Source organism: Equus quagga, chromosome 2, assembly GCF_021613505.1.
Source record: "Equus quagga isolate Etosha38 chromosome 2, UCLA_HA_Equagga_1.0, whole genome shotgun sequence".
NCBI lineage: Eukaryota > Metazoa > Chordata > Mammalia > Perissodactyla > Equidae > Equus > Equus quagga.
In genome coordinates this window covers 144,424,295-144,449,055 of record NC_060268.1, presented here as the reverse complement: position 1 = coordinate 144,449,055, position 24,761 = coordinate 144,424,295, and the positions used below count along the sequence as shown (strand labels likewise).

General features: G+C 36.0%; 1 protein-coding gene across 2 annotated transcripts in view; it reads left to right on the top strand.

Annotated features, from left to right (window-relative positions):
* Nucleotides 1-17,934, top strand: part of ATAD1 (ATPase family AAA domain containing 1) — a 55,816-nt gene extending 37,882 nt beyond the window's left edge. For both annotated transcript variants that reach the window (XM_046654772.1, XM_046654774.1), the window contains 4 exons: nt 3,202-3,291; nt 5,991-6,041; nt 14,234-14,367; nt 16,222-17,934. In XM_046654772.1, the coding sequence (XP_046510728.1) occupies nt 3,202-3,291; nt 5,991-6,041; nt 14,234-14,367; nt 16,222-16,342 (396 nt within the window). In that variant the 3' untranslated portion in view covers nt 16,343-17,934. The remainder of the gene's footprint in view (nt 1-3,201; nt 3,292-5,990; nt 6,042-14,233; nt 14,368-16,221) is intronic.
* The last annotated feature ends 6,827 nt before the right edge of the window (nt 17,935-24,761 follow it).

The window sequence follows — 24,761 nt, the reverse complement described above, 5'->3', positions numbered from 1 at the left end:
GTCCTGGCTTTATGTAGGGTGGTTTCTCATCGGGCTTTCTGGCCTGTATGGTGTCCAGTGCACACCCTACTCTCTAAGACCTGTGTCTGTCCATATGGTATGTGGGCAACTTCTACCCTTGCTTACCTCATTTATGCATAAGCTTCACTGCTGGCTTCAGCTTAATTCATTTACCTTTTTTGCAGATTTGTCAATTATTTTAATTCTTTTATACTTCATTATTTTTATGTGTTCTGTAGCCAGAGGGTTTAAGTATCATCTATGTCCACCACATTACTGTAAACCAAAAGTCTGAACTGCTTCATTCTCAAGAAGAAAATTAAGCCATGTCCTTCTACATCCCCTTTATGAAAGTATAATTTCATCGTAAGGGAAAGTTGCCTTTAGTGTTTGTTGGATGATTAGAGAAAAAAGCACAACAAAGATGAATTTAGGTGACATTAATAGAAACAATTTTTATTAATAATTGGTTCTGATAAATCTATTCAATGGAAGTAGTTTACAGCTTTCCAAAAGCTAATTCTTGTCCTAAGCAATAATATTTTAAAGCACTTAGACAATTGAATAGTTAGCCCATGTAAGAGAAAATAGTTTAATATTATATTACATCCTGTTAGAGTATAACATTCACCTGTTTAAAGCCAAAGAGAGACAATTGGGTGAAGTATACTCCAGAGCCTCTTCATCCAGAGCCCCACAGCATAGCTCTGATACAGCATGGTTTAAAACTCAGTTTTCAGAACCATAGTTCCTTATTAGACTTATAGTATTTACAATTTTCATTATGACAAGTTTTTATTTGAGGGAGCAAATAAAGGTGTTGCTTTTTTAGTAAACTCCATTAACAATTGTTTTAACGTTTTTTTGTGTTGAGGGGGTTACAATGGATATTACTAATTTGAATAAAAGTTTTAGATATATTCTTCTTTCATACGAACCAGTTAGCTTTTCTCTAAAGTTGTCTCTTCTATGTCGAGGGATGAAGCCCAGTATCGGGCTAGCTTTCTTGTGTGTATGATACAGCTACAAAGGAAACAGAAATAGTTGAATGGCCCAATTAAACCCATTACCATTGCTGGAAATCCATATTCTTCACCTTGAGATGAAGACGTGAGACATAAAAGCTAACACTGTTTTTAGGCTATTCATTGACATAGTTCAAGTTATGAGGCCTAAAATTAGATCTGATTATTTAAAATGTAACATGATAGTTTCCTCATATTTTGTTTTAAAAATTTAAAAGTCTTAACTAATACTTAAAAGGTGCATTAATTTTGCTGCTTAAGTACTAAAAAATTACTGTTGCTTCCCATTTTGAATTTTAGCTCATTTGCATTAAATAGAATTAATGTATGTATAAAGGTTATCTGTTTTTACCTTAAATCACTCCTTAACATTTGCTTCTTTAAGTGAAACTGTAAGTGATTTCAGTCACTCTTGCTTTTTCATTAGGAATATCTGTTATTATCCTGTACGCATTTGTATTTGGATTCCTTGATCCTAATTTTTAGCATTCCATCTTCCATACTGGGTTTTTGTATTTTGTTTGTTTTGTTTTAGGCTGTTTGTTTACCTAGAATGTTTCTCAAAATGCAGCCTATTTTTCAAGTTTTTTCAGGTATTGCCTCAATTACAATGCCTTTTGTGATTCTCTGCAACCTAATATGGTCAGTCTTCAGCAAGCTTCATGTCGCTTAGAATCTCTCTTTTAACAGTTAATATACTCTGTCTCAAAATATACTTATACTCATCCTTTGTCTTACACAATTCATTTGATCACTTTTAAGACTTTGTTTTACATTTGGTAGAAATTTTTCCTTTCTTATTAATTTTGTAGAGTTGTAGAAAGTAGAAAAAAAAAACAGGTAAGAGCATTTAATATTTTGATTTTAGGACCACTTAACCCAAATAAAAAATTGCATTATCTTGTGGAACTAACATTTCTCAAATTTATATTTGTATTTATATTTGTTTCCTCTAGGTGGCAACCTCTCACAGTTAATCGAAAGTAATTTGGCTGTTGAATATAAAGAGTAGAAGCAGAATATAAGATTGAGTGGATCTTTCAAAATGTTCTGGAGTTAGATTTTAGATTATTTCAAAGATCTGAGACTTCTTAGGCTGAAATAAAATAATGTTAAAGAAATAAAAGTTTCCATAGAATACTGATACGTTTCATTATGGGTAGCATTATTATTACAGTAATGGTAACATTGAAGCCCTTCAGAAATTAACTTGTTTTGTTTATCTTTGTCTTTGTTCATGTTGATTTTTCATCTCTGCTTCCTTTATAAATAAGTAACATAGACCCAGAAATTGGCAGGGCCACCAGCATTTTTTTTTTAAAGATTAGCACCTGAGCTAACAACTGTTGCCAATCTTCTTCTTCTTTTTTTTTTTTTTCCTGCTTTATCTCCCCAAATCTCCCCAGTACATAGTTGTATATCTTAGTTGCAGGTCCTTCTAGTTGTGGCATTTGGGATGCTACCTCAACGTGGCCTGACAAGCAGTGCCATGTCCCTGCCCAGGATCTGAACTGGCGAAACCCTGGGCTGCTGCAGTGGAGGATGCAAACTTAACCACTCGGCTATGGGGCCAACCCTTTCTTTTTTAATTCTACCCAGCATTTTGCTGTTTGTTTTTGTTCTCTTGCTCTTGTTTAGAGTTGGATTGCTTAAGTTTTTATTAGCATTGAGAAGCTATCACCCACAGTGCTGATAGTGTCATGGGATGCTGATGGGAAATCTAGAGGAAAAAATACGTTATATCTATTACTAGTACCAGAATCTTCAGCCTTAAGGGAAGTGTTTCCTTACTATTATTATTAAAGGACTTGAAGATTCCTGTCATATATATTCCCAAGCTGTAACATAAATGACCATGTAGCCAATTAAACAACTGTATTTTGCAAAATATAGTAGTTTTAAAATTTTTTATAATTCTTCAGTAACTGAATAATAATTATTTTAGTTACTAACCATTGCAATGCTTCAGTTTTACCAGCTTTGCTGTCATTTCATCTATTTACGATTAACTTCAATTTGTATCTATAAATATTTGAGTAATACTGGATTAAAATCAGATTTCTTATAGAAGATTTAAATGCCATTGCTTTTTTATACCTTCTAAGCCTTAGTAATAGCAACCTAAAAGGAGTATTATTGGTAGATTTAATGCCTTGTATTTTCTTTGTATATTTAGGTTATAGTGATGGGAGCTACTAATCGTCCTCAGGATCTTGACTCAGCTATAATGAGAAGAATGCCTACGAGATTTCATATCAACCAGCCTGTAGGTGTTTTTGAATGTTATTATAAAGTTAAATATTCACTTTTTTACAAGTCTTTACCTATGATTTTAAGAAGAGAATGATTTTTTTAACAGAACTTAATTATGACAAGTAGAGAAGGAATAGAGCAAGAATCTCCACGATTGTTTCTTTATCCTTTCCACTCTCTTCCTCACTTTTTTAATTTCTTTTTTTTCTAAGATCAATATTGTTTGCTTCTCTTCAAAGTATATGATTACCTCGTTTGCCTAGCCACTTTAGTGCTTTTCTTTAGAATGTAGCAAGTTATCTATGGAAGCCACATAAGAAAATCTAAATTATAGCTCTGGTTTAGCATAGGACAAAATTAGGGAGATTGAGGTTAAAGAATTGTTGCGTTCAAAAGGCCTGACAGGAAGAACAACTGGGATTTATTTGATTAATTATTGATGGTTGTAATCAGTGTTTTCCTCTGACAGAATTAATGGTTAACCAGTAGCTAAGAGATTACACTTTAAGAACTCGAATGAGAGAGTGATATTAAACAAGTACTATTTTTTTTCTAACAGTCTTTTTTATTACTTAAGAAAAATCCTCAAGTAGATGATTATAACTTATTAATACTCTATAACTTTTGCACAAAACCCTTAAATCTTGAATTTTGTCTGCCTTTAGATTGGAGAAGAAAGGGAAATAAAACATGGTTGGTAGTAGAAGGTATGCTCCATACAATCAGCATGTTACATGTATAGCCATGTAGAGGAACTTTTAGTGTCATGCCTTTTAAATTTTGAAATAAAAATATGATCATGCCATTTATAATCTCTGGCTAAAAATCATTTGTCCCATTTTATATTCTACAATTTATCAGATTAGTTTGTGGCAGTAAACCTGGTTTTCTAAAATTGATGAGTGTGGCCTCTATAAAATTACTCTGATCACCTGTTTGCTACAGCTACAACGTCTGGTTCATCTGAGGGGATGCACATGCTTAACCACTCTCTTAGAAAATTTACCTGATAAATCAATGGGGAGATTTTTTAACTTGATGTAAGAGTGTGTAAAATTTATTTAGTATGACTAATATTTAGTAAGCATTAATATGTGTCAGACACACACTAGGCTCTGGTGAATGGGACGTGGCCCCTGTCCTCAAAGAATTATGTTGCTGGGAGGCCAGACACATAAATAAATAATGTAAAATGTACTTTACAAGGGCATTTTTAAAGAATTGTGAGAACCTGAGGTGATAATGAAAACTAATAGTTCTATCTGAGGAGTTAGTGAAATTTATAGAATCCAGGTAGGCCTTGAAGGATGGTGGGAATCTGATAGTCAAATGAGACAAGGAAGAGTTTTCCTGCCAGAGTGAACAAAGATGTGGAAGCACACATTTATTTCTGATTTCTGGGGGTAGTTCAGTTAGGGCATCTGGAAAATAGATGGAGACGAGGCGTGGAAGGTGGACTGCTGCCAGGTTTAGATGAACTTTGTATGCTTTGCATAAGAATTTCCGTTTTGTTAGCAAGACAACTGAACATTTGTTTTTAAAATTAATTTACCTCAGTGGTTCTGAAGGTGGAGATTACCTTGATAGAATCTCTGCCTGTAGTCCAATAGGAAACAGATTTTTGATGTACAGTGGAATAGAACATAGGATACAACAGCATGGAAAGTAGCCTTTACTAAAGTTGTGAGTTTAATATGTTAATTGTGTGAGTTATCAAAATGGGTTGTAACAGATTTTATCAAATTTGTTATAAATTTGTATACTGTTAATGTGAAACTGAGATTTTTAGCCCCTTTTCATTCTGTTTTGAGCAAATATAAATACACACGCACACATACTGGGCTATTATTTTTCTTGTTGCATAACTATGACGTCAAAGTCTATGATTAACCTTACCTTAAAATGTCTCTCCAAGATAGATGTTTATTAACAAAAAGTAGTTATTGGTGATCACATAACATACCAAATTAACCTTCATACGTAACGCACTTGAATTACAGAAACAGCGGGGTTTGGTTTTGTTTTTCAGGTCATTTGATTTGATACTCATTGTAACCAGCTCTGTTTTTTCAGTAGTTGTGGGAAAAGAGATGCGTTCAGCCACAATACTTTTTAAAAGCATTTATATTTACTGTATATGTAAGGGATTCTATACAAGTTTCTATTCTCTGGTGTAATAATAAGGCATCACTGGGGGGAAGACCATACAAGCATATAAACAAATATATTATCAGGGCTAAATTAAAGTTCACTAATGTAAATTAGTGAACATGGAAGTTACATGTTGAAATGGAGGAACTGAAGGGGTATCGTGGCCATCTCTTCCACTTACTGGTAAAATTTTATGGCAGTGGTGAGTTTTTAGAAGTTTCCTAAATGAAGAAAAGGAGATTTGCAGAGCTGCAGATGAAAGACCCTGGTAGTCACAAGTATTCATTTACTCACTCAAGAAACATTTAAGGGCGTGTTATTTCCCAGACATTCCACTAGGCACTGGGGATTCAGAATAAGATCGTTCAGTAGGACAGCCACAAATGATTACTGTAGAGTCTAGAATCTAGACCATACTTTAGCCAATAGTTTCCATGACCTCTGTCAGAGTTTCATTTCCTGTAAGTATTGTCAGGTAGCTAAGAGGGAAGGAAGAAATATTAGGAAAACTAGTTGAACTTGTTTTTTAAAAAATGCTAACTGGAAATTATCCTTTTTTAGGCTCTAAAACAAAGAGAAGCAATCCTGAAACTCATCTTGAAAAATGAAAATGTAAGTAGAAAAATGCAGTTTTTCCCTGTCCTATAAATGTGATGTTTATGTTCATAAAATCATTTTAGAGAGACATGAAAAAGGAACCTGAGAATAATGTAGCTTTGAATTTGACGTAAATTATTGTAAAACTCTTGGCTGCTCATGTAACTCAATAACTGTGGTGTATTTGAACTAATTAAAGATAATCTGCTGTTTAAAAAGCCATGTGTTTTTATATCATCACAGTAAAATCTTCTTTAATATTTTTCAGACTGTTTTCCAGTCATGTAAGATATGCTTATTTTTGTACGGAGGTTGTGGGGGTTTTTTGGGTTTTATTTTTTTATTTTGTTTTAAGATTGGCACCTGGGCTAACAACTGTTGCCAATCTTCTTTTCTGCTTTTTCTTCCCAAGTCCCCCCAAAACATAGTTGTTTATTTTAGTTGTGGCTCCTTCTAGTTGTGGCATGTGGGACGCCACCTCAGCATGGCCTGATGAGCAGTGCCATGTCCTCGCCCAGGATCTGAACCAGCAAAACCCTGGGCTACCCCAGTGGAGCACGTGAACTTAACCACTCAGCCACGGGACGGGCCCTGGTTTTTATTTAATTGCACTATTTTTTGAAGATGGAATTTAGATTTTAAAAAGTATGGCAATCAAAATCTTAAATAGCTTTTGTGTTTAAGTTTTTAAAAATATGTAATATAGTCATTTCAAAAATTTAAAAATATATATTAAATAGTATGCAGGAAAGAGTCTCACTTCTTCTCCTATATTTCTTCTGTCTCCTTTCGGATGGTGTTACGCCAATACAAGCAAATTAAAATACACTGTTATTCATCTCCCCTTTTCTACATAAATCATATTAAACTGTGTATGGTGTTGGTGCATTGCTGTTTTCACTTATCTTTGAGATCTTTCCATATTAGCTTATAGTTTCCTTATTCTCTTCTCTCTCCTTTTTTTTTTTTTTTTTTTACAATGCATAAGATTCCTTTGTGTGGATATACCCTAATTTATTTAGTCAGTCCCATATTGAAGGACATCTGGGTTGATTCCAGTCTTTCACTATTATAAAATGCTGCATTGAATAACCTTGTACATATGTCATTTCACACTTGTGCAGGAATATTAGTAGGGTGAATTTTGCAGAAGAGGGATTGCTAGATATTTATCATTTTGGTAGCTATTGCCAAATTGTGTCAGTTTACTCTTATACCAGCAGTATTAGTGTGCCTCTTTCCCTATAGCCTTGTCAACATGATGGGTAGAAAGTGGTATCTCATTGTAGTTTTAATTTGCATTCTTTAGGGATGAAGTGATCATTGTATGCTTAAGAACTTGAATTTTTTTCTGTGAAGTAACTGTTCATAATCTTTGCCCATTTTTCTAATGCAATGTTCTTTTTCTTACACATTTTTAGGAACTCTGATGTATTAGGGAGATTTGCCCTTTGTCTATACGATTTGAAAATATTTTTCCGAGTTTGGCTTTTGATTTTACGAGGGTGTTTTTTTTTTCTTTATAGCTTCTGGGTTTTGAATCTAAGTTTAACAAGGCTTTTCCACTTCCACATTTGTAAAGGAATTTTGCAACTCTTGGCTGTTCTTTTTCCCAAAACTCTATAACCAAGTATATTTTAATAACATGGTATTCATCACTTTCCTAAACTTCATACCTAAACTCACTATTTGAGCTTGCTCTCCAGACTGAGAAACCAAATGGATTCCCATGGTGAGGGATACTTGTAATTCAATGATTTTGCTCCTCCTCTGCATCACCATCAATCCCATGGCTAATTCTGCTCCATCCATACTCTATCTGCTTCACCACCTCCCGTGTTTTCCTATCATATCTCATCTAAATATTTTAGTTTTATCTCTAAAAGACAGAATTCTTTTCTTTTTTTAACCTAACCTCATTACCATTATTATACCTAACAAAAAATTGACAATATTTCATTATTATCATTGAATATCTAGTCTGTTCAAATTTCCAGTTGACTCCTAAATGTCTTTTTTTAACCAAGTATTTGACTTGAGATCCATATAAAGTTCATAATTTGCAATTATTTGATAGCTTTAAAATCTCTTTTAATCTACAAGCTATAGATTCTTCCTTTATCTCTCTCTCTTCCTTCCTCCCACTCCCTTTCAATTTATTTGTTGAAAAAACCAGATTGAATTTGTCCAGATTTTTCTATAGTCTGAATTTTGCTCATTGCACTTAAATTGTTCCTCTAAAATTGGTGGTTGGATCAAGAGATTGGATGAGATTCAAATTCAGGTTGTCAGGGAGGGGAAACAGGACTACTACTTAAGTAAAATTATATTCTTCCATTAGGAGATACATACTATCTGGATGTCCTTTATGGTTTTATGTTATACATTTAAATCTTTGCTATATTTGGTATATATCCAGATACTCGTGTGAAATATAAATGAAACTTTGCTTTTGATTTTCCAGATGGATACCTAGTTTTCCCAATACCAATTGTTGAATAGTCGTTTTTCTCATTAGTGATGCCACCTTTATTGTATACTCAATTCTTATATGTACGGGCTGTTTCTGGACTTTGAATTCAGGTGATTGGTCTTTTATGTCTTTATGCACCAGTACCACACTATTTTGATTATTGAGGCTTTATAAGTTTTAATAGCAAGTAGGGCTAGGCACTCCTTGTTGTCCCCAACCCAAAGTTTCTTGGTTATTTTTGCTCATTTTTCTGTATGAATTTTAGAATTAACTTGTTTTATTCAAGAAAAAACAAACACTAGTGTTTTTGGTGGATCATAATTCAGGAGAATTAAGATCTTTTTGATGTTGAATCTTTCTACCCAAAAGCATTTATGTCTTTCTGGTTGTTCAGGTCTTCTCTTGTATCTTTCAGTAGTGTTCTGTTCATGTATTTCTTTAAAAAATATCAATATAACATATATGCTATTTTGCAGAAGTTTAAAGAACCTGGCAAATTACAGAGATTGATCATTGGCTACTAACCATTTTGGGGATCATAGAGCCCTTTAATGAAGAGATAAAAGCTGTGTAGTCCTTCCTCTAAAAACTGTATATATACATGAAATGTTTTGTATAATTTCAGAGAAATTCCTAAAACCCTCCATGTATTCTAGGCAAGGAACTCCTGTCTTAGATGAGTGAGAAAGCAACAAATTATTTTTGGCCTTTTAATTGAATATTTGTTAACTGCTTTCAAAAAGATATGATTTATAGTACTGTTTACATAAAACACACTTAAAAAGCATTGTTATATTTTCTAACACAAAAAACTCCACCTTTAATTGCTAAACCTTTAACAAAGATAGGCATTAGTGTACAGTTCAGAGAAGAAAACAAAGTGGATAAAATAGTGTCACAAGTTCTTTTGAATTAGGGTGGCTATGATGAGGCTGGGAATTATTAGAAGGTAGTTGATGACGGTTTTGCAGAGACAAGTTAACTAGTACATTTATTTAATTAAAAAACTTTTAATGAAGGATGGTATTACATGACTGGAAGTTAGCATTTTTGAACCACACATATGTGGTCTAATGTAGATCTAGATGATTTACATACAGATGATGAATATAAATGATGAGATTTAAGCTCTGTCCCATAGTAGCCTGTGTAAAGTATGGCTATCTTAAGTTTTCACATTAGTTTAAACTTTGGTGTCAGTATTCTGCTTTTTTAAACAGTAGTATTTTTGGAAATTCTTTGAGCATTACATTTGTCATGGGTACAGGGAATTTTTAGCATTCTGTTTCTTGTTCATGAAAGCACAAAGGATTAGTCTCTAATCACTTTTATGATGCAAAATATGAATGCTCTCTGGGTAATTGCTGACATGGGAACGGCTGATTTCCCACTAGCTGGTATTTGTACGCGCAAGACATATTGTTACTTCAATAGAATCTGAAAGAAATTAATGTAATTTGGTTAAAAGATGCCTTGAGTCAGTAGCACCACACATTAATTTAATGAATTGAGCACCGTCATGCTTATATATTGCTGATCAGAATTAGGGTTTTTGATGCAAATAGACTACCAGGCTTTTATATTTTATGAGTCTTTCTTCTCTGAAGAAAAGAATAAAGCTTTTGAAATGATACTGTTTTCCAGTCTTTCACAATTCTTTATTGATAGGTCCTTTACGCAGCTCGCTCATAGAAGACAGTATAGGGGTTTTGGCTTAAAGTTTCAAGTATAAAAAGAATTAGAACTAAAAAAATTTATACCTCATACAAGCATTATGTTTGACACTGCAGTAAGGAAATAGGATTTTTTCCCTATACAAACTAACTTCAGTTTATGGATTTTCTGTAACATAGCAGGAATGGTTAATAAGTATGGCCTTTGGAGACAGACCTGAGGGTTCCCCATTCTGGCTTGACCATTCCCTGCTGTATGACCTTGGGCGAATACTGTTTAGCATCTGTATTCCTCTTTTTTCTCACTTGGAAATTGGAGATAATGTCAACAATCTCATAGAATCATTTTGAGAATGTAAATTAAATGATACATGAAAATACTTATAGTACCGTGCAAGTACAGAGTGTACATAAAATAACTGCACACAAGTAAATGTTCTTCTTTCAACAAGCTATTTTGTGTCTCTTAATTTAGTGCAGTATTGCTCCCAATACTCAAAACCTTTTTTAAGTTGCAAGTTGCCTAATGAAAATAATTCTCATTACTTCATGGTTTATCTAATAGCTATTATCATATAAAAAGGGCTACTTTTAGAGTGCTTGCTATGTCCCAAGCATTGTGGTGAGATATACATTATTTTATTTAATCATCAGTTCATCTAAAGAGTACATGTTAGTATTCTTTTACAGTTGAGGAAACTGAAGCCCGGAGAAGTTATGTACTAAGTTGTCCGAGCTCACATAGCAAAGTAGTGATGGAGCCTTTCTCTTAACCATTATGGTGTGCAACTATTATGGTGTGAGGTAATCTTGCTCCCCTAGTGACTGGAATCTTCTCCTTTTTCTCCTTTTCTCATACTTGTTTTATTCATCTTTGGAATTTTATCACCTGTCATGCACAAGATTTGTGAGTGGTTAGAACATGGTGTAGCCCAACAAAGGAGTGGTCACAGGATAGGGTGGAGGTGTTGGTTATTTTAGGGAGGAGAAGTGATTTTTAAATCTCCAAGTAGAATTTGGAAGGTCTTTTTAAGTAACTTTTTAAATTTATGAAATATTTGAAACATATACACAAATAACCTTATATCCACCACCCAGATTTAAGAGATGATCTTAATATATTTGTCTTCGTATCTCCCCCCTGGTTACCATCATTGGTAGCCTGCTGTCCTGAAGTTGGTAGTGTGATCAGTTCCATGAATACATGTGGATAGAAACATAATACACGTGTAGGTGTAGGTTATTTTTACTCTTTCATTATTACAAACAGTAGGAAAATTGGATCCTTGTATGTGTTTGATTTTTTATGTACATGTGTAAGAAGAGTTTCTCAGACACAAAAAATAAAGTACAAAGGAAAGAAAAGTCTGACTATAATCAGCCTTAAGGCTTCTAGAAGTATGGCAAGATAACATGAACAAAGTGAAAGAACAAGCCACTGGGAAAACATTTGCAACCCTGTAACCAACAAAGGACTAATATTCAAATTATACAAAATTCCTATAAGCAGTTAGTTAAGTTTTATGTGTGTACATTATTAATTAGATCATAGGTGCTAACTTTAACTAACCGTAGGAACTTATTTTCTGATGTATCAGTATATGAGACATAAGTTTAAAATCTCCCAGGGGCCAGCCCCGTGGCCGAGTGGTTAAGTTTGCATGCTCCACTTCAGTGGCATAGGGTTTCGCTGGTTCAGATCCTGGGCGCGGACATGGCACTGCTCATCAGGCCACAGTGAGGCAGCGTGAGGCACATAGCAGAACCAGAGGCACTCACAACTAGAATCTACAACTATGTACTTGGGGGACTTTGGGGAGAAGAATAAAAAGGCAAAAAAGAAAAAGAAAAGATTGGTAACAGTTGTTAGCTCAGGTGCCAATCTTTAAAAAAAGTAAGTAAATAAAATCTCCCAGTATTGTGGACTTCTCCATTTCTCTATGAATTTATGTTAATTTTTTCTGTTATATTTTGAGGCCGTGTTATTAGGGATATGCCAGTGCAGAATTGTTCGGTTTTTCTGATGAATTATTTTTTATCATTATGTAATGATTTCTATTCCAATTATGCATTTCAACTAAAAATCTGTTGATCTGATGTAAATAGAAGCTACATTCACTTTCTTTTGGTTAATATTTGCCTTGTGTACCTTTTTCAATCTTTTACTTGCAACTTTTGGGGTTTTTCCTTTCAAATGTCGCACCCAGCCTGTTTTATTTTCCCTTTCAACAGAGTGTGACTATTATAAATTTCAAATAACTACGTTTTGGTTTTTTATACAGTCTAATCTTGTCTTTCACCGGCCTAGTCTTTACATGGTTTTTCTACCCCAAATTAAATGATTATTTTACTGCTTACATATTAAAGCTTATTTCAGTTTATTTATTTGTTTATAATTGCTGCTTGTTCCACACCTACTTTATGGGTTCACTTCTCTTTTTATCGAAGAATATGATTTTTCTTTATTGAACTCCCATATTTAGGAATGAGAACACTATCATGTGAGGTCCCAGTTTCAAAGCTGACAGTAGACCCCATGTCTTCTCACCTCCCAGTTTTTTGTCCTTGTGCAGAGTTGCTGTTCTTACTTAAACACTGGGTTTCCACACTTCCACAAAAACAAATGGGAATTTAGTAACTAATAAAGTTGGTATTTTAAATCAATGGCGTAAGGTAAATGTTAAAACAAGTGCTTAGCTATATGGGGGAAAAATACAGCTGGACCTCTACTGCATTGTATTCAAATCCTGGCTCTGGCAGTGGTGTGACCTTGGACAATTTATTTAACCTTTCCAGGTCTCACTATTATCTGAAAATGAAAATGAGAATACTTACCTGACAAGATTAAATGAGAATAATACATGTAAGGTGCTTAGCACAGTGAATGACATAAAGGAATCATTTAATAGATGGTAATTATTATAAGTACCTTTTTTTCTTACTCATTTTCTCTTAATCTACAGTAAGTTTAGTATGATGATATTATCCCAAGTTTGTTATGTGCCCAGGACAATCACTTAATTGGCTTGACTATTTAAGCTTAGGTTGGGGAGCAAGACTATAGGTGCTGAATTAGTGTTGAGATGGTAAAATGTCAAAACTTTACAGCTAACTGAATGTTAGAATATTTCAGCGGAATATGTTTTCTGTTACAGATTTGGGACTTAATGATGTAGGCTATGTGCCAAGTACATTGAGCATATTGTAGAAAAGAGGACCTTCCTAAGAGGTACTGCAGTGAATCTAGTAGTGTTTAAATGCCTCTTCTTCCTCTTCACTCCATGAGATATGTAGTGAAACTTATTTAACTCTTTTGGTCATAACGACAATTAATGAAAATTAGATTTCAAATTTTAAGCTTTATGGCTAAAAAAAAAAACCCTCCCAGAAACTGAAAATACTTTTTAGTGATTCTCCACTCCTGCTAGTTCAATATGCTTAATGTTCTTTAATTCTAAAAAGAGTGTTTGGGGGCTGGCCCCGTGGCCGAGTGGTTAAGTTTGCGCGCTCCACTGCAGGCGGCCCAGTGTTTCGTTGGTTCGAATCCTGGGCGCGGACATGGCACTGCTCATCAAACCACGCTGAGGCAGCGTCCCACATGCCACAACTAGAGGACCCACAACGAAGAGTATACAACTGTGTACCAGGGGACTTTGGGGAGAAAAAGGAAAAAATAAAATCTTTTAAAAAGAGTGTTTGGATATACCATTTGCAGTATATTTTATTTTATTTTATTTTTTAAATTAACGTTGAACAGTAGTACATTTTTTTTTTTTTTTTAAGATTGGCCCTGAGCTAACATCTGTTGCCAGTCTTTTTTTCTTTTTCTTCTTTCCCCAATAGCCCCCCAGAACATAGTTGTATATTCTAGTTGTAGTTCCTTCTACTTGCGCCACCTCAGCATGGCTTGATGAGCGGTGCTAGGTCCTTGCCCAGGATCCAAACCGGCAAAACTCTGGGCCACTGAAGCGGAGCACACGAACTTAACCACTTGGCCATGGGGCCTGCCCCTGCAGTATATTTTGTATTTGTTTTTTAAGCCTGTTTTATATGTGTTTAAGGTGGATAGGCATGTGGACCTGCTAGAAGTTGCCCAGGAAACTGATGGGTTTTCAGGAAGTGACCTAAAAGAGATGTGTCGAGATGCTGCCCTCCTCTGTGTCAGGGAATATGTTAATTCTACATCAGAAGAAAGGTATGTGTATTTAGAGTTGATCTCTAATGTTAGTCAAACCCTTTTAGAGCTTTTAGGTTAGTTTCTTTTATTTTGCTTTACAATACCAGTTTTGCTTATGGAATTAAAGTTAAATTGGAATTAACACCCTGCCCCTCAACTTTATTTATTGCATTTTTTCTAAAAGGAAGTTCTGAAAATGAATTAGGGTTAGGGGACTGTGGGGAGGGTCTGGAATGAAGAGGAAGAAATAAAAGCTGAATTTCTACTAGAAGTCCATGAGCTGGATCACAGAAACTGGCAGAAACTTAGGCTTGCCCATCTCTGCTAGGAAAACAGGGTTCTCGAGTACCCTAGGATTGCTTTTGTATATTAAATTCTTAAGTTTCATTTCTTATGGAAATGAGTACCTGGTCTTCCAGAAATTTCACACGTAAATGGGAGGACATTGCTGGGGACTAAATTTCAATTTGTTAACAGTAATGTATTTACTAAACAAAGAAACCATTTGTCGCTGCAAAAAAAGTTCATGTAAAACCAGTTTCAAAGTACCGTGAGCTTGCAAAACCAATTTTGGACCACCCTTATTCCAGCAAAGATACTGGTGAACTGGAGTAACTCAGCTCTGAGGAACCATGTCCCTTAAGGAAGTTTCCCAAAAGGCCACTTGCCCTGAACCCATGTACTACTGCGTTTCTAAACCCCTGTTCAAAATACCGACCTGCCAATGAAGAATTTCTGACACAGCAAACCAGTGTAGTTTTGACGGCTTCTGTTGAATGAGTTTTCCACCTCTTGTCCCTTTGTTTCTAAGTCTCCCTTTCTCATCCCCCTGAGGCTTTCACTCCAAGTGACCTGGGTTTGCTTGTTTTATTCATATGTTTAGTTACAGTGCATCGCCATAGCAAGCTTCCCTAAAAGTTTCCTTTGGTATAGGAACGTTTGCATGAAAGCTACCCTGTTAATTAGTAGCCATGTATGCACTAGTTCAGGACCTGTCTTGAGTGCTCCTTGGGCCTCTTCATGGAGAGGGTCACTCGATTTATTTGTTGCCAGATTGATCCAGCTACTCTAGCACTAAAGTTGGGAATACTTTTGATCTCTGTAGCCAAGAATCTGCCCTCCAAAGGTTTTTATTCTTTATGTAAGATTCAGAGGAGGGAAAAAACAACCTATGAATAAATTTTTCTTAAATAAATTACCTTACTAATGAAAGTCCTGTTTTTCTGCTGTCCCCAAAGTCCAGAAAATGTTGTATTTCAGTATGAAAAATTTGACTAATAGACTTAGGTTATCATAACTTTTTCCCTGAATGTTTTTCCCTGTTTGTAAATTGCAAAGGAGGTATACTCTATTTTGTTTTTCTCATTATTGACTTGGGGAGAACTTAGCTTAGTTGTGTTTTAATACTAGCAAAGGATTTTATTTGCAGTTCATCAGAAGCTAAACATGTACATGAACGTATACCTAGGAATGCTACTTTTTAATTCCAGTTTTCATGGAAATAACTTTAGAGTCTTTGACTGGAATTATATTCCCATTTAGGTAAACTGACACTCCTTTATATAACATTTTCACCTTATGAGAATATTCTTTACTTATATTCTTATGTGATGTATTTGATTTTAGTTGCCATAGGTATAATGTTGATAGCCAGCCATTTTAGCTTCGTACCTCTTAGCAGTCAGTGCTTTTTAAAAAGCTCTTAAGATTTGTAGATGCATAGATCATTCCTGAAAGTCTTCACATGAGGCTCTTAATTCTGGTTGTCTTTGGGGTCTTGGATGGGAAAGAGATTTTTAATCTTAGTAAAATATTTTAGGGATGTGTATTCTAAAGCTATTTGAATATTTGGTGGTTTTGTTTGCATTTTAGCCATGATGAAGATGAAATTCGGCCTGTGCAACAACAAGATCTGCATCGGGCAATAGAAAAGATGAAGAAATCAAAGGATGCAGCATTTCAGAATGTGTTAACACATGTTTGTTTGGATTAAGAGTACAGATGGTTTGTACAGTTCAGTGTGACCTAGTTTGGTGTGCTCTCTTACCGTTATTGGAAATAGAATGGAAGGAGGAGCGTTCTGTAAACAGTGAGAGTTAAATGTTTATGACACTGGTTTTATACTCTGAATTCTAAGTTATTAAGACACAGTTGTTATATAAACGGTATTACTACTTGTCAGAAATCATGAGGAGGAACAATTTAATCCAGCTTGAATGTGGGTGCTTGTGTTTGACCTCTTTAGCCATATGTTGCAGCCTTATAGCATCTAAGCTGGTCTGAAAGTAACAAATGATTCATTGAGTCATTAGTGAGAAATGGGGATGTGGTTAAGTGCTGGTTTCTAGATATGTGAGTGTGTGCGTGTGTGTGTGTGTATTAAATGTATATATTCACACATTTTATATTGACATTCTGTAGATACGTTTGAATACAGAAACTTTTTTTTACCCCAACTACTGAATCCAAAAGTACCACATAGTATATATAGCAAAACTGAGATTTAAGGTTGTGTCTAAAAGGTACAGTGATTCAGCCATTTCCAGTTGTTGCTTGTTTCACTTTTTTTTAAGTTGAGCGTTTCTCTGCAGTTGAATAGTTGGACAGGCACATCTGAATATTTAGATGTGGCTCAATTATTACAGTTGTCAGGATAATCAAATAAAAATACTTGTTCACTGATCAGCATTGAATGGTTGTCAGGCAGTTGTGTGATCAACAGTGATTTCACCTCTTTATGCAAACACACTGAGTAGAGACATTTGTTAAATTGATATATGTAAAGGTGGATTGAAAGCCTTTCAAAAGAATGGCTTTGAAAAACCTCGGTGCCATTCAATACATGTGTGTGACTTTCCTTTCTTCATTTAATGTAACATAGTTCTGTTGTAACTGTGGTTTTTTAAATGTTATTTTAAAGTTGTATGTTCTTTAATTATGGTCAAATATAATTTCATCATCAAAAATGAAATGATAGTTTAAAACAAGTAGCTATTACTAAATGTGCTAAAAATACTCATTTTATAATTTTAATTTTTACAGTTTTCTTAGCATATTATAAATTACGCCCTAGTTAGTGCAAATGTACACATCAAAATTCCCATATTGTAACTGTAGTCATTTGATGCTATGTGCAGTGCATATGAAACATTTTTTTGTTCAAAATTTCACTAACCAGAATTCTGTTAGAAGCACTTAAACACACAGCATGAGGAAAATGGCACAATATGATCTTCAGGTGCCTTCTGAATAATCAGAAAGATTAAATTATGCTTCATATTGTTTAATTGTATTTCTTTGAAAACAGTCTTTATTCATGAGTTATTGGATTAATTTCTTTGATAATAAGTCTTTCACTAGAACCTATTGGATAGTTTATTCAGTTGTGCTTTGAGTGGTGGGTGGGGTAGAGGTTGCAGGAGAACACTTTGGATAACAAAAAGCAAGTTTTGAAAAATTGTGAAGATCGAAATATTGAATGCAAAACATGAGATAACCAAAAATAAAAAATTTCGTCTCCATTTTTAATAACTATATTATACTATTATTTTATAAATATGTAATAAAAAGGTCCCTCTTTATTGATTTTTCTCTACTTACTCCTTGGTCTTTTCAGTTATGTAAAGTTTTCTGGGGTTGTTTTGGTTTCTAAAACTTAGACTCTTTTTATCTTGCCATGCTGCTTTCACTCTTGCATACATTCTAGTATCTAATCATTATTTTGTTTTAGTATGAATTTTAGTAATCCTTTAATTTTAATCTGAGGATTTATTGGTCAAAAATAAGGGGTGATATATTCCTCCTTATGTCCTTTCTTGTTATCTTCTCTTAAATTCAGAATATCTTACAGTAGAAGTTATTAAATTTATCATGATTTTAATCATCAATGAAGTTAGAGAAATACACTAATCCCAGCAATCATGACTCATCTAGGCATCTTAATGCCTTAAAGTAATTGAGGAAACTATTATATGATTTTAAAGAGCATTTAGTGTTAGATAATCTATTCTTCTTCTGTTCCATGCATTTGACATATGTTGGATTCTAGGTTCTAAGGTATTTCACTGTGGGTAAGTTAAGAGTACTGGATCTAGAGTTAGACTGCCTGAGTTTAAATCCCGGCTCTCCATTAATTAACCATGTGTCCTTGGACTAGTTACTTAACTTCTTTAAGCCTCAGTTTCTCATTTATAAAATGGAGCGACAGTGGCACCCACCTTAGAGGGTTGTGTAATGAAATGATGCATGTAAGACACTCAGTACAGTGCCTGGCACAATTACTGCTGAAATATTAGCTACCATGTTATTTTATTACTTTTTCACACTGATGTACGTAGCTGTTGACCAGGCTCAATTTTTGAGCATTCTCTATACTCAAAGCATTTCCATGATCCCTAGGCCTGTACTCTGGGGATTGTGATTGAAATGATGACCTGTGTGATGTTTCTCTAAAAGCCTCATCATTGGGAAACTTCTGATAAGTTGATGTGTTTCAAACTATACCAGGCCCTTTTTTCAATAGAACTTAGTTGGGGCCGGTCCTGTGGTGTAGCGGTTAAGTTCGCACGTTCCGCTTCTCGGCGGGCCGGGGTTCGCCAGTTCGGATCCTGGGTGCGGACGTGGCACCGCTTGGCAAAAGCCATGCTGAGGCAGGCATCCCACGTATAAAGTAGAGGAAGATGGGCATGGATGTTAGCTCAGGGCCAGGCTTCCACAGCAAAAAGAGGAGGATTGGCAGCAGTTAGCTCAGGGCTAATCTTCCTCAAATAAATAAATAGATAAATAGAACTTAGTAGCTCAATATTTGAATCGATTCAGTATCTCTTTTACGATTTCTCTCCTTTCTATCTCATTCAAACCCCAACCTGCAGGGTGACCCAGAACTCACCATCTTATCAAAACTGGGTTGGGATAATCTAAATATTCTATATGGACCATAATAACCTAACGGTTAGTAGCTATAACTTACAGAGTCAGTGTTAGATGAGGCTGTCTCAAGCTTTGAGTACCTGTGTAAAAATGGCAGCATCCCTCCTTGGTAGGAATTTTTTATTTACTAGAATTGTGCTGTTTGTGGACAAATGTTACAACTTTCTTCTGGATAAAGAAAATAAATGGGATGATGTATATTTTTATAATTCTCTTTTTAGCTTCTCATAAAGTCACTGTCAGAATATTGAATAGAATTCTGATATGCTGAGCATATATCCTGCATGACTAAAACCCCAGCACCGATTGGAAGCCTCAACTAAAGTCAGAATCATTCCATTTAGAGGTGACAGAAATCTTTAGAGAGCCTTCATTATTAGATTTATTGTAGATTTAGTCATCAAAGATGGAGTTCCCTAATCATCTCACAAGTTAAAGCTTTCTTTACAAGTATAGGTGAAAATTCTGTCCAAGTCATCATGTTCATGAAATTGCATTGAGGAGAAGACGTATAGCATAGATGCCAGATACAAATGAAATCAAACTTAAAAAACCAGTTAGTAATGTGAATAACAACAAAACATCCTCAGTAACACTGGTTAATACTAACAGTGCATAAGGGTCTCATTACTAAAACACTGAACTGGAAGTACATTTTTGTGATTGTCTAATATTTGCAGTTATCAATCGACTTAAAAACACTTTTAGATGTAAGCTTTTATGCTTTGAAATATAGTGCCAGTGAATGTTAATGCTGGTATGGAATGCGTCAAGAATACAGGTTTGATTCATGACAGCTCGGTTTTAAAACAAGAGCCAAACATTGAAATAATTACTGACGTGAAAAACTTGGAACTGAGAACAGAACACAATGGTATATGCCCCACTGTTCTGAAGATGCATAGCTTCCAGAACTTCTAAGAATGGCAGAGATACTCAAATAGGGGATGGTACTGCATCCAGTAAAGTCCTCTGCAGACGTGTCTGAGGGAGGTGAGCAGTATCTACTGGGCCATAGTCATAGTCTTAGAAAGAGTGCCAGTTAGGGTTCTCTTGCATGCAACCCACTCTAGCCGACCTAAGCAATAATATAGAAGTTATTTGAAGTGTATGGGGAGCTCAGGAGATCAAAGGGAAGCCATAGAACTGGCCTTAGGATAGAAACTCAAAGCTCTAGAAGGTTTTTTAGTAGGAATTGCTTAAGAATCTTGCTTTTATTCCTCCAGTGGATTAAACAAACTCCAACTGTTTATCTTTAAATTTCCACATTCAAGATTCAAAGTCCTGGAAATCAGCGTGCAAACCCAGGTCAGAAATCAGCCCTGGCAGTCTACAGCTTTGAAAGAATGGCCCTCCAGGAACTCCTTTGGTTTAAATGGTCTGAGAGCAAGTATCTGCATTTACTGACTCGTCAAGACTAAATGCAAAAGGAGAGCAGTATTTCATCTACAGGAACTTGAGTTTGTGAGGAAGGTGTCTGGACAAACAATGACAACCAGCTGGTCACGTGAAGCCATAATGCTAAATGAAGGCAGTGTTATAACTCAAGTGGGCACGCTACAAGTATGAGCAACATACAGTACAGTTTGTGTGCAAGGCCTTCAGGGACTGCTTGGTCCAATCCCATAAGTTCTACTTCACTTGATGATGGAGTGCTTCCAGGCATGCCCAACTCTTTAGCGAGGTGACCACTTTTTAATTTGTAATTTGTTTTGTTCCAGATAATGGGTATGAAAAAACAGTGGAGACTGAAGTGTAACATTGATTTTTGTTTTATTTTCTGGGAGTGCAAGCCCTTTCCTCTTACAGGCAGTTAGGACCAAGGGTGATCATTCCCATTCCTCCTAGAGTTTAGTTAGGTTGGGTCTGGCCTGTAGCTTTTTTTTTTTTTTTGGTGAGGAAGATTGGCCCCGAGCTAACATCTGTTGTCAGTTACCAGTCTTCCTCTTTTTGCTTGAGGAAGATTGTCACTGAGCTAACATCTGTGCCAATCTTCCTCTATTTTGTACGTGGGATGTCGCCACAGCGTGGCTTGATGAGCAGTGTGCAGGTCCACTCCCACGATCTGAATCCATGAACCCCAGGCTGCCAAAGCTGAGCACGCAAAGCCAACCACCATGCCACCAGCCAGGCCCCATGGCCTGTTGCTTTAATAAGATTGTGTTGACAGGGCTTAGCCCAGCCCCTGCTCTCCTGTGCAGCAGCCTTTTGATCTCAGCAGTATTTGACCTGGGAGGAGTTTGGGTTGCAGGTCAGATGTTTGTGATTCCTTGTATTCAGTTCTGACAGAGTTCTGGCCTCCAGTCACTGAGAGAATGCACAGGACTCCCAGCTCCTCTTCTGCCACTTTCTCTGCAGAATGCAGGGAAAGGGGATGGTCTAGTCTAGCAGTTTGTTTTGAATGTGTTTCCAGGTTGCAGTCACCATTGTCTGAGGGTTGACTGAATTCTCATCCCTGCAAAGTCTCTCCATCTAAGGCAGGCCTGCCTGCTCTTCCATACCCTACATCCAGAATCAGGAGTCTGCCCCTGGAATAAACAAGTCCCAAGGCTCTGTGCTCACCTCTGAAGGGCTTATTTCTCCCCAGAAGTCAGTTCATGAAGAATTTTTTGCATCCACCATTCTTTGCCAGCCTCGTAGAAAGGTATTATTTTTTATTTTGTCTAGGTTTCTCGTTACTGTGGGAGTGAAGGTCTTTCACATCCTTGTACATTCTAGCAGAAGAAATTGTGCAGAGGCTTATTACAAGTCATTTTCAACTTTATAGGTTTCAATCCCACGTGTGGAACTTTTATAATATATATAATATAATATGTATATATGAAGCAAAGTTGCCTTAGGCAAATCTCTTTACTTCTGTTGGCGTCTGTTCCCTTATCTGTAAATAGGAATCTTAACATGTACGTTCTGGGATTGTTCTAAGAAGCCTGTGAAAATGCTTTGGAAGTTGGGAAGTGAAATGGCTGTAGGTTATGTCCTTAGGCAAATCTCACATTTATGGGCCTCCGTTTCCTTATCTGTACAATAATGGAGATGCTGAAATAGATGCATTTTGAGTTCCCATCCCAGTTTTCACTAAACAGCACACTGTGGCAACAGTGGCCAAACTGACAGACATAGGGCCCTTCGCAATACTGACCTGATCATCAGGAATTCTAAACTGGGTGGCTTTCTTAGCCTCTGATTTGTGTCAGCCTTGGTAAATGGATTTGTTTTAATAGGCACAAATTCTGAGACATGCTGTGAGGTAGACAAGTCACAGACACTTCCATGTACCTGGTGTTTCTGTTTATTAAACTTACTTCCTTCACTCTGTTGGAGCTGTAAGCTTTTTCTTTGGTGGTTTACCTTGAATATCCAAAGACCTGGTACTTTATATAATTCTTTTTATGATCGGAGAATAGGATGGGGTAATACAACCTCTTTAGTGGTTGATGGAATTCATTTCTTCCATAACTAGGTTCTCCTTAGCAGATATATTTATAGGGGCAATCTTAACTAGTTTAAAATACCAGATCAGTATTGGAGTTCTTTACGTGAAAGCAGTCCATTATTATGACAACCTGTGCTCAACTGAACTGTACCTCTGAGCTATTTATGGAAAGCAGGCTTATGCAATAAACATAAATCAAGATTTTTCTTTACCTGGAAGTTTGTGTAATATATTACACTTTATAAGAAATTTCACTTACATGATTTTAGTAAAATAGGTGCAGAGCAGGTTTAAGCTTCTGAAACAAACCAACTATATTTAGGAACTTTACCAAATGAAGTGTGTATTAGTGATGCCAGCAATTACAAACATATATTATGACATTAAAAGAGCTGTGCCCATCAGTTGTTGCTTATTTATTTGAAGGTGATAAAACTGTATTACTTTTTAAAACATTCTATAATTTAGATTTCTTACTCCTTTAGACAGGTGTTCCCTCCAATAAATCCAAATCAGAAGGTCTGTGAAAAGGGTAATAGGCTTGGGGGCTGGGGGGAAGCACCTCGATTACAAAAGATAAGCCATTGAAAACCTACCAGGGCTCACCTCTGAAAGGCTTCTTTCTGAGTTCAAGACTTCCTTGCACCCACCATTCTTTGCTAGCCCTATGGAAAAGTCTTATTTTTATTTTGTCTAGGTTTTTCTGTATCCAACTAAAATGTCCAAACTCTAGCCAGTGCCCCATTTGTTTTTAGTAATAATTTCAACAAAACTATAAGCAAAACAATTAGGCAGCCCTTTGGAGTGTATATTAGTGAATTGCTTGTATATCACATTTGATGAATGTGTATGATGAGTGGCCCAATAATAGTTAAAATTGACCAAAGAATTAAATGCATCCTGGGGGAAGACAAAAATAAGTGGTTACTCTTTCGATAGCTATAGTCGATTCTTGATAATTTATGCAAGGGGATATTAGGGGATATGCCTGAATAATAGAAACCTGTATCATTCAACTTCATAGGCAAAACCTGCACTATTGTTCCATCAATGCTTTAGACATGAGAACAGTTGATTGATCTGGTGCCCATCTAATTTCTGATAACCAATCGGGAAAGTCTATTGAAGATCAGTGCTAGACCTAAAAGTCAGGTAATAGGAAGATGAGGAAAAAGCAAAAACCAACTTGCTGTTCTCAAGTAACCAAGATATGTTTCTTCTTGCAGGGAATAGGGGTTGGAAAGAAATCTTGTGGCTGACATAAGTGTTGATATATTTGTAAGTCTGCCGTTATCTGACCCAATGATTTACATATGCCTTTCCAGGATTCTCTCACACTGCCCCGTACAGTTTGGCATGCTCCCTCAGCACCACTTACGTCTTCATAGGACTTACACATTTCCTGCCCTTTTTTTGTCCTGCTAATTGTCACTAGGAGCCAGCAAGCCTCTGGGGAGAAAGAGGGAGGGGCAACAAGTGGTGGCTGTGAGTTGGCTATTATACAAGTTTTATTTGAAGTGAGGACCAATAGAAAAACTTCCATGAAGCCTTTAGGACAAAAAGGAGGCAGGCACTCACGGAGGAAAAAAACCAAAACTGCAGGCCTGCCTGAAAGCATGGGTGGAAACAGGTTAGATCCTTTCTGCATAGAAAAGTAGCAACCGCAGAGATTAGCGGAGGTACAGAAGTTGCTGTGGGGCAAAAAACACAACTGCTCCCAACGCTGCTGGTGCAACTCCTTGGGGTCACTGAGAAAAGGGGAACAAGTTAGAAAAAAGAAAAAACGACAGGTCAGATCCTCATGCAGTGAAATCCTGGGGTGAGGTCCTTGAGGACCCCCAGCAACTCTGAAAATATCACTGTAGTGCTTGGCTGAGGCCACGTGTCACTCACACCTACAGCACAGTTTGAAAAATGACACAAACAAGGGCAACAGCCTCTTAATTACGGTCAAAGAAAGCTACTGCTGTTTCTCTCCAATTATACAAAGTCACAAAGCCCTCAACAGTCATGTGGTCAACCCACACTCAGTGTGACAGGCAGAAACGAC